Genomic DNA, 10,969 nt, shown 5'->3' with positions numbered 1-10,969 from the left:
GTCTCATTCCTCCTGGAAGCTGCTTTCTTACCTGATTTCCTCCTTGGATACATTATCTAATGTGCCGTGACGTTGCTGAACCCAGAGCTGATAAAAAATTCCTAGCACGCTAGAGCAAAGTCAAAGTGCCATAAAGAGAACCGTGTCTGTCTACGTCTAACGTCTACGTTGACATCTTTTCCTCGTTTCTGTCCCTCCTAAAGATCTGGGACTCTTACAGCTTCTTCTGCTTGGAAGTGGCAGCAGTTCGGGACGTCATCGTGTAGAGGAACCGCGCCTGGTCCTGCGTGAAGAAATAATGATCTCAGGAACTGATTTAGAAACTTCATAGCTAGCTTTAACTATAACCGGTCAATGTTCAGGGTGTAAACGTGATTTAGTTTCTCTGTGTTTTTTGTCTGGAGCGAGAAGTCTCAATGGGGCTGCTGAGCAAGGTGTGTGTTATCCTTCTCTCTTCTCAATGTCAGTGATGGACCAAGGGTTAAAGTCGAGAACTTTTTGTCTAGGGAAAGAAAACAAAACAAAAAGCTTTATTTTGTCAGTGAGAGTGTACAGAAGGTGAATATAATAACCTCGGGTTCACTTAGAGTTCATCTTTAAGCATAACCCGTTTCTTAGAAAGTAAAATTTTATGAGAGGAAAAAAAAATCAGCATTTAATTATTTATATTATGATTTGTGAATATTTTCTTTGGACATGGATATTGTGTCGGTTTCTATTTCTATTTCTCTTAAATTTATCTGCAAAATCATTTCAGGAATGAAATAAAATATTTAAAAGCTTTTGAGTTTTAAATTAAGATCCAGTGCCACGTCGAGACGACTCGGGAAATGTGAGCCATGAAATTGGGAGAATTTAAATTATATTTCAGTTCAGAGCTCAAATGAAATTAAATCCAGTTTTATTTCTATAGTACTAGTGTCACAAAGCAGCTTCACAGGAATGTATTAGAACAAAAATGACAAAATGTTTTTTTTTATTAATATTTATTCCTAAATCGAAACTTTTTTATTTTTGTTTTTTTAAGATGTTTTTTTTTAAATAATTATTTAATTAAATTCTTTTTTATTATTATTATTTAATTAGCATTATTTGGTTTTGTTGTGATTTTCCTGCATGACCGTAGACGTAAACGTCTGTTACCCGCAGTGTCCGTATCTAATGCTTGTCTTTAGGGTGATTATGTCTGGATGGACTCCGGGATCGGGGTCCCGATCGGGGCTCGTGTGAAAACGATAGACGGCAAGAAGGTGCTTCTGCTGGACGATGATGGAAAGGTAAGGACGTGTGGATTTACGCTCTATACATTTCTATACAGTTCGTTCCACACAGCTTTATCAGAGGCTTGTACACACAGGAGGTTTAAACACTTATCCTAGTCACAAGCTCCGAATTTCACCACTTTGATTCACCAGGATTTCATTTATTTAACACCAGACAATAAAGATCATTACTGGATGAGTCATCAAGATTCTCTCGACCGTTTTCTCTAAAATATAGAAACAGTTCTCTCTTCCCGAGTGGTGGATGTTTTTGCTTTTTAAAGCAACATTATATATAAATTTCCTTAAAAATTAACCATTTTCACAAAATAGCTCAATAATGAGCCTGTTTTAGTGAAACTACAGTACTAAAGGCATGTGGTATGTGGTAGCCTAGTGGTTATGGTGTTGGGCTAGCAATCGGAAGGTTGTGAGTTCGATCTCAGGTCCACCAAGCTGCCACTGTTGGGCCCCTGAGCAAGGCCCTTAAGCCTCATTTGCTCAGCTGTGTCAAAAACATTAGATAATGTACTGTAAGTCGCTCTGGATAAGGGTCTGTGCCAAATGCTGTAAATGTACTGAGAAACTGTTGGCATGGATACAGACTCTGATGCTAAAATCTCACAGTTTAGCTGATACATGCTAATTTACCACCCGTTAGATAGCAGTGCACTAGCACACTGGAGGTATGCCAGCAGCAAGCAGGGGCAGAAATTAATATCTCATCACTTATCTTTTTTTTACTGGGTGCAATAATTCAGTTCCAAGATCTCAAACTGGAAACTATGGAAATCTTTCATTTAAAAGTTTTTACTAAGCTAGAAACTCCAGAAAGCAATAATAACTACTACATTGGTGTGAAAAAGTGTTGGCCCCCTTCCTGATTTTTTTTTTATTGTTTTGATGTTTGTCACACTTTAATGTTTCAGATCATCAAACAACTTTAAATATTAGTGAAAGATAACACAAGTAAACATAACATGCAGTTTTTAAATGAAGGTTTTTATTATTAAGGGAAAACAAAGTCCAAACCTAGACAGCCCTGTGTGAAAAAGTGTTTGCCCCTGAACCTAATAACTGGTTGGTCTGCCCTTAGCAGCAAGAACTGCAATCACATGTTTGCGATAACTTGCTAGGAGTGTCTTACAGCTGAGTCTGTGGGGGAATTTTGGTGCATTCCTCTTTGCAGGATTGTTGTAATTCAGCCACATCGGAGGGTTTTCGAGCATGAACCGCCTTTTTAAGGTCCTGCCACAGCATCTCAATGGGATTCAGGTCAGGACTTTGACTCGGCCACTCCAGAGTCTTTGTTTTGTTTTCTTCAGCCATTCAGAGTTGGAGTTGATGGTGTGTTTTGTCCTTTGTCCTGCTGCAGAACCAAAGTTCACTTCAGCTTGAGGTCACGAACAGATGGCCACATATTGTCCTTCAGGATTTTTTGGTAGACAGCAGAATTTATGGTTTCATTTATCACAGCAAGTCCAGGTCCTGAAGCAGCAAAACAGCCCCAGAACATCACACTACCACCACCACCATATTTTACTGTTGGTATGATGTTCTTTTTCTGCAGTGTTACTTTTACTTTTACTTTTACTTTTACTTTTACAGTGTTACTTCTAAAATGTTCAACCACAGAGTGTTTTCCCAAAAGTCTTGGGGATCATCAAGATGTTTTCTGGCAAATCTGAGAAGAGCCTTTATGTTCTTTTTGCTCAGCAGTGGTTTTCATCTTGTATCTCTGCCATGCAGGCCATTTTTGCCCAGATTCTTTCTTATGGTGGAGTCATGAACACAGACCTTAACTGAGACAAGTGAGGCCTGCAGTACTTTGGATGATGTTATGGGGTCTTTTGTGACATCTAGGATGATTCGTTGCTGTGCTTTTGGGGTAATTTTGGTCGGCCGGCGACTCCTGTTGCATGTTTTGGCCATTTGTGGATAATGGCTCTCACTGTGGTTCGCTGGAGTCCCAAAGCTTTAGAAATGGCTTTATAACCTTTTTCAAACGGATAGATCTCAATTAAAAATCTATCAAAATTTCTTTCTCATTTGTTCCTGAATTTCTTTGGATCTCGGCATGATGTGTAGCTTTTGAGGATCTTTTGGTTTACTTCACTTTGTCAATCAGGTTATTTAAGTGATTACTTGATAGTGAACCGGTGTGACAGTAATCAGGCCTGGGTGTGGCTAGAGAAATTAAACTCAGGTGTAATAAAACACAGTTATGTTTTAATGGGGGGGCAAACACTTTTTCACACATGTGGGTTTTCTCTTAATAATAAAAACCTTCAAATAAAAACTTCATCTTATGTTTACTTGTGTTATCTTTGACTAATATTTAAACTTGTTTAATGATCTGAAACATTAAAGTGTGACTAACGTGCAAAAAAATAAAAAAATCAGGAAAGGGGGCCAACACTTTTTCACAATTCATGATGTTCTTTCTTTAGTCGAATCTAATTCCAATTCCCATGTACGTTTAGACTTAAAGTAACCTTTCAAATTGCAAAATAGATTTTAGTGTTAGAACGATATTTCTAATATAAATCTGTACCAAATAAATAAATAAATTAATTAATAAATACGTGCTTGTACTTGGCTCCGACTTTCCTCAGTTAATAAGTAGCGTTGCCGTGGTTACCGTGGAGTTTCTTCCTGAGGTAAGAGGAAATCAGATCTCCGGCTGTTTTGTGCGACTGACAGGATAAACTTGACTAAACTAAAACACCATTTATTTCTGTTTTGTTAAAAAATAATAATAATAGTGCTTTTATAAACAGTGGAGTTTGTTAGATGAGGATCTGTCATGTGAGCTGACATTAATTATAGATTTTGTAACAGTGCTTTAATAGACGCAGTGTTTGTGGCTGTGTAACCTCTAAAGACAGCTTTACTTCCTGGTCTGTTCTGTGTGTTTATGACACGGCGAACGTTTCGGCCGATCGTTAGTTTCGAAGCTGTAGATTTGATCTAGGTTATATTCTGCCTGTAGGGTGTTTAGACTGTAGACCGTATAGACTTTAGTATAAAACACTCACCCTGAAGTCTTATATTGCATGTGCACAATTACCACAGCAAGTTGCCAACAATTACAGCTTTCCATTTATTAAATAATACAGGGCTCTCAAGTTTTGAAGACAGGCAAACGTGACATCTCCAAAAAGACCCCCCCCCCCCACCCGTATTTGTTTAATTTCAATTTATTAATGTGTGTGTGACAGAGAGAGAGAGAGAGAGAGAGAGAGAGAGAGAGAGAGACAGAGAGATTATGACTGGTGTTTAAAACAGTTTGGCTCAAGCCCAGACATTTTTAGTGTCATGATTGAGGACGATGTCCCGTCCAGAGACGAGCTGTTTTGTTTTTTTCCTTAGTTGTTGCATTAAATTTTACCCAGATACAATAGTGCTATTTTCTGATTGGCTGTTGTGTAACCTATTTATTTTGATTGGCTGATAAGTGTCAGGCTCGACTAAGAACTCCAGGGGAGACGCACTTGATTCCTGCCCGGTTCCATAGAGACGGTGATGCGGACTGATACATTTTGGGCGCTGTCATTAAATATATGATAAATAGTCAAAACGTTTTTCTGCGTGAGAAATACGATGTGTGGTGTGAGAGAGTGAGAAAAGACCCAAATGCGTGACTGTCACTCTCAATGCGTGACACTTGACAGCCCTGAAATAATGTTTAAATTAAACTGCTTGGACATATAATTCATGTGGTGGATCATATGTGATGTTGTCACTAACATTATAGCAGCTATAAAGCATCGTTCCCTCACTAGTCTCAGTTCCCCAGCCCTGACACTGGAGACTCCTTCATCACGTCGTCTCCTTACGACAGCTAAACTTCACCAAATCAACGGTTACAAACACTTTTTTCAAACCTGGTTCATCTGAACACGCTGTTACTATAGAAACGAAAACCTGATCTGTGCTTCCTGTCGGATTTATAAGAATGCATTGTTGTGTGCTTTATTCTTTTTATTTTTTCTGTATTTATCAGATCAGATGTTGTCTTCCTCTCAGCTTGATCCAAAGTCAAAGGGTCATCAGGCATTTTCTGTATTTATTTTAAATCTCGGGTTTACACTTTGGCATTTGAGTACGAGTACTGGCATATTTATTCTGATATTGATCAGTTTATAATGGTATGTGGGGGGGGGGGCACGGTGGCTTAGTGGTTAGCATGTTCGCCTCACACCTTCAGGGTTGGGGGTTCGATTCCCGCCTCCGCCTTGTGTGTGTGGAGTTTGCATGTTCTCCCCGTGCCTCGTCGGTTTCCTCCGGGTACTCCGGTTTCCTCCCCCGGTCCAAAGACATGCATGGTAGGTTGATTGGCATCTCTGGAAAAATTGTCCGCAGTTTGTGAGTGTGTGAGTGAATGAGAGTGTGTGTGTGATAAGTTGGCACTCCGTCCAGGGTGTATCCTGCCTCGATGCCCGATGACGCCTGAGATAGGCACAGGCTCCCCGTGACCCGTGAAGTTCGGATAAGCGGTAGAAAATGAATGTGTGTGTGTGTGTGTGTGTGTGTATGTGTGTGTGTGTGTGTGTTGATGGTGTTTAATTTCCTAATTGTGAAGCTCTTTGTTGGTTTTAAAAGTACTTTGTCAAAAAGTTGGGTTGATTTGAGATGTAAACTCTAGTAGGCGTGTGTTCTATTTGCTGGGTGTTTTTACATGCTGTTGCGGCTGTGTTCAGGAGCGGAGTGTGTCGGCGAGCGAGCAGACGTCCCTCAGACTCATGCACCCCACGTCGGTGGAGGGAGTGGACGACATGATCAAGCTGGGTGATCTGACCGAGGCCGGCGTGCTCAGGAACCTGCTGATCCGACACAAACAGGACAGCATCTACGTAAGCGCACTCATTCGACCGAACCTCAAAATTCGGAGGTTTCTGTTTCAGTCACTCGGCCGGTTTAGCGATCGGATCGAACTGGATGTGACGCACAGCAGTTTTCTAACAATTCCAATTTCTTAGTATATTAAAGATCGATTAAAAGTTATTTGTATAGGGCTTTTAAGAGTCGTCATCGTCTCTAAGCTCGAAGCTTTACAGAACATAAACATAAGACAAAAGGTTAATATAAAGAATAATACAAAGATTAATATAATAATACTAAAAATCAAGATTAATATTAGCTATATTTAAATGTGTATGTATTTATCCCCAATGAGCAAGTCTGAGGTGACTCAGGTGACTTTGGGGAGGAAAAACTCCCTTAGATGGTAAAGGAAGGAACCTTGAGAGGAACCAGACTCAAAGGGGAACCTCAACCTCATCTGGGTGACACTGGGGGTGTGATTATAAATATACAGTCTGATAAATGTTGTATCGATGAGGAGGTCGTTGTCCTCAAAGACCACATGGAGTTGGCATCTAACTGGAGCTGGTAGATCTCTAGATGTCTCAGGATCCTCACAGAGTCAGCCTCGTCTCAGCGGAGGTCCAAAAACTTCATGGCACAGAAGACGATCGGAGCTGGTACAATTTCTGGATGCCTCGGGATGGTAGAAAGAGAGAAGCAGTAGAGAGGAATTAACATAGCTGATGTTCATAATATTAGCAAGCGCTAGATGGTAATGTGCATTTGGTCAGATGTAATCAGAGCACAATATTATGGGATGTATTATGTGTACGCCTGACTAAAGAGACGAGTTTTTAATCTACATTTAAACCGGGAAAGTGTGTCTGAGCCCCGAAACACTCAACATGTCAAACAAACAAACAAAAAAAAAACACAGCTTCTAAAACTTCAAGTTCTACATCTGACTCTTCCAAAGTGCCTTTAACTAAAGTAGCCTAAATAAAATAATCTCACAGTTACACACAGTTTATAATCTGATTATTATTAGACTTCCACATTACCTGTCCTACGTGTCCCTGTGAGTGAGCTGTTGCTATAGAAACAATAAGCTATTAGACCCAGCACATTAATATAAACCTGTGACGAGAAGCCACACTATTGTCAGAGCTGTTGTGGAAAATTCATTAGTTTCTCCCGACCAATCAGAACCCAGGATTCAGCAGCACTGTGGCGTAAACGTACCGCAGGACTTCGACCCTCATCAGCTCACCCGTGAGATTAAACAGTATGCAGCATTATCATTATCATCATTCCCTTCACGTGTGGAGGAGCAGCTCCTTTAACTCCTTTATCATCCCCGAACTCTGCCCTCTCTACATTACATTTTATTCTCTGGGAGTTCCTGTTATTTTCAGTTCTCTCAGTTTTATGGAGTGTTGATCAGTTGTCTGAATCTGGAGTAGTTCTGTTTAAACGAATTACTCATCATGAGGAAAGTGATACTGAGCGCTCACTGGAGCCAGTCTGAAGTCTATCTTATATTACACTATATGAGCCTGATGTTTCTTCCATTTTATTATTATGTCGCTTTGTAGAAGCCAACGTTCTGCTTTCCTATTTAAGCTCAGACAATAATTTGTCAATAGTAACTCCTCCTGGGGTTTTCTAGCAACATGCACCAAATTCGGACATGTTGTAGAACCTGGTCTGAGGTTTGTTGATATGACTTTTCTAAGCGATCCGAGTACCGGTACTTCTGGCACCGGGTCTCAAATTGGCCTTTTTTCCCCATAGACTCCCATTATAAATTTTGGAGGTTTATAACTCGGCAAGCTTTAAAACTCTCTGCACCAAACTCGGCCAGCTCCTTTAGGGTGATACTCTGAACAAAGGTTTAAAGTGGTGTACGGACTGGCCTTTTGGTTGTCCTGCAGCCCCGCCCCTAAAATATGCAAAATCAAAAAACTTTTTACAACATGAACATGTGACATATCAAAACACTCAGAACAATAAGGGGAACTGCCTCACAGGTATTCTGATGATGTCACGTGCTCGTCTCCACTTACCTCCAAATGTTTTGGCACCCTAGCTTTCTGTCTACTGGCTTCCAAAAGTAACACTGACCCTTATGTCCACTCGCCTCCAAAAAGCACCGGCCTTTGCGAATACTTGCATCGTCAAAAACAACATCAAAGTTTGTCGCGATGAACTTTACAAATCTAGTTCTGATTTCATTCCGATTTTATTCTCAGGCTGATTTTATTTATGTTTTATTCTGAACCTTTTACTAGTCTGACATTATTCTGAATTCATTCCGAGGCTGATGTTATTTTGATTTTGTTCTTATTTTATTCCTGTTTAATTTTTGTTATTATGCAAGGTTTCAGTTTTTTCCAGCTCTGTTCTGTTTCCCCTCAATCAGACGTACATCGGCTCGGTGTTGGTGGCCTTGAACCCGTATCAGCTGCTGCCCATCTACACGGCGGATCAGGTGCATCTGTACCACGGCCGCCGTCTGGGTGAACTGCCCCCCCACGTCTTTGCTATCGCAGACTGCTGCTACTACAACATGAGGAGAAAGCAGTGTAACCAGTGCTGCATCATCAGGTGAGCAGGAGCAACCTCGTCCCTGTGACTCGAGTCTGACGCCTTCGTTTATGGCTCCTGTGGTTAAACGGGTAAACCATCATAAAATAAATAAATAAATAAAAACTGAAGGAGGGGGGCACGGTGGCTTAGTGGTTAGCACGTTCGCCTCACACCTCCAGGGTTGGGGGTTCGATTCCCGCCTCTGCCTTGTGTGTGTGGAGTTTGCATGTTCTCCCCGTGCCTTGGGGGTTTCCTCCGTCTACTCCGGTTTCCTCCCCCGGTCCAAAGACATGCATGGTAGGTTGATTGACATCTCTGGAAAATTGTCCGTAGTGTGTGAGTGAATGAGAGTGTGTGTGTGCCCTGTGATGGGTTGGTACTCCGTCCAGGGTGTATCCTGCCTCGATGCCCGATGACGCCTGAGATAGGCACAGGCTCCCCGTGACCCGAGAAGTTCGGATAAAGCGGTAGAAAATGAATGAATGAATGAATGATGCAGGTGGTTTGGTGTAAAAGTGAGAGACTTTATGACAGTTTTTCCCTCCTCAAGGTGAGATCATTTCACTCTTTAGGCCACACCTCTGAAAGGGAGGGGTTTTGGTGGAAATGTAATGGTTTCACCTAAAAGATTCAGTAAATTTATTGTTTTGTTGTTGTTTTTTTTACCTTTTTGCCCAAGCAATAAGTGATTTTATATCTTATATATACTGTACTTTCACACACAGATTCAGGGTTTTTTTTTCTTTTAAGATAAAAGTACAAAATGAAAGAAGTTAACCTCACAGTCTGAATGCGTCTCGGCCGATTCTATCCGTGATGATGATAAAATTGTGGCCTTTTATCCATCTGAACTGTTCCTTCACTGTGTCTGTGCTTTAGTGGGGAGTCGGGAGCAGGAAAGACGGAAAGTACGAAGCTGATCCTGCAGTTTCTGGCAGCAGTGAGCGGACAGCACTCGTGGATCGAGCAGCAGATTCTGCAGGCGAACCCGGTACTGGAAGGTAAAATGTTTGTCTTCATCACTTCCTGCTTCACAGTTCTGAAGTTCAGCTCTCTGTGTCCGAGGTGTTGGAAACATGTAACATGAACATTAAGGAATTCTGCAGTGATTCACTTCCTGAAAGCTTTTTGCTGTACTCTAGCACCTTAACCTTGTCCTTAGAACTTGCACTGAGCACTTTATCGACACTAATACTAGGTAAGGCTTCGCTTTGATCTCTAAACAACATTAATTATTCATGGCATGGATTCCACAAGATGAGGGAAATATTCCTTTAATAATCTGGAGTATGTTGATATAACATAATTCCAGCAGATTTTTCCTGCTTCTAGCACGTCCCAAAGGTCTTCTACTGGTTTTAGATCCACTGAAGAACACAGAGGGGGCACAGTGGTGTAGTGGTTAGCATGTTCTCCTCACACCTCCAGGGTTGGGGGTTCGATTCCCACCTCCGCCTTGTGTGTGTGGAGTTTGCATGTTCTCCCCGTGCCTCGGGGGTTTCCTCCGGGTACTCCGGTTTCCTCCCAAAGACATGCATGGTAGGTTGATTGGCATCTCTGGAAAATTGTCCGTAGTGTCCTGTGATGGGTTGGCACTCCGTCCAGGGTGTATCCTGCCTCGATGCCCGATGACGCCTGAGATAGGCACAGGCTCCCCGTGACCCGAGAAGTTCGGATAAGCGGTAGAAAATGGATGGATGAATGAATGAAATTAAATGTTAAAATTTTGTATTTTTTTTTTTGTATTTTAATGCATTTTTATTTGGATTTTTAAAAAAATAATTAAATAGAAAATTAAATAATGAATTTATTTTTATTTATTTATTGGTTTTAACATTTGAAATTTGATGACATGAATAAATCATTGAATTATTATTAAATAATAAATTATTTATTTTCAAATAATTTATTGAGTTAGATGCCGAAGTCATATATTGAGTTACTTCAAAATGAAAAATAAATAAATATTTACACTATAAATATAAAATATTCCCACGTCTTGTCCAACGTTCCCGGTGATTTATACTGGGAACTCTGAGAGTGATGTAACGTAAAATAGTGCATTAAACACAGCCAAAAGGGACCGATCAGGTCAAACAAATTTACAGGGCAATGGTAATGAACAAAAAATACAGATACTGAAAAAAAGCAGCATGACATAAAGGTCCGATTAAATACTAAATGTTTCCTAAAGAACATCTTCAGCTTTGTTTTTTTACTTAATGAGAAAACCAAGAATTGAGAATGAACTTCCACGAAAGATCTTCTTGTATCTCTTTGGGAATTCACAGCTTTTGGAAACGCCAAAA

The 10,969-nt window shown here is 40.5% G+C and overlaps 2 protein-coding genes across 2 annotated transcripts in view; both read left to right on the top strand.

Annotated features, from left to right (window-relative positions):
• LOC113645130 (tripartite motif-containing protein 16-like) overlaps nt 1–10,969 on the top strand; it is a 664,889-nt gene that overhangs the window by 183,007 nt on the left and 470,913 nt on the right. The gene's annotated exons all lie outside the window — the stretch shown is intronic.
• The window catches only part of myo7bb (myosin VIIBb), a 42,994-nt gene continuing 32,035 nt past the window's right edge, over nt 11–10,969 (top strand). Inside the window, exons 1-6 of the mRNA XM_027150537.2 lie at nt 11–434; nt 1,176–1,277; nt 5,966–6,118; nt 8,494–8,678; nt 9,540–9,661; nt 10,952–10,969. The exon at nt 10,952–10,969 is cut by the window's right edge and continues 125 nt beyond it. Coding sequence (XP_027006338.2) covers nt 417–434; nt 1,176–1,277; nt 5,966–6,118; nt 8,494–8,678; nt 9,540–9,661; nt 10,952–10,969 — 598 coding nt within the window. The 5' untranslated portion in view covers nt 11–416. The remainder of the gene's footprint in view (nt 435–1,175; nt 1,278–5,965; nt 6,119–8,493; nt 8,679–9,539; nt 9,662–10,951) is intronic.

Source organism: Tachysurus fulvidraco, chromosome 11 (genome assembly GCF_022655615.1).
Source record: "Tachysurus fulvidraco isolate hzauxx_2018 chromosome 11, HZAU_PFXX_2.0, whole genome shotgun sequence".
NCBI lineage: Eukaryota > Metazoa > Chordata > Actinopteri > Siluriformes > Bagridae > Tachysurus > Tachysurus fulvidraco.
Note: the sequence above shows the minus strand (reverse complement) of the source record. Positions and strands in the feature narration are given on the sequence as shown.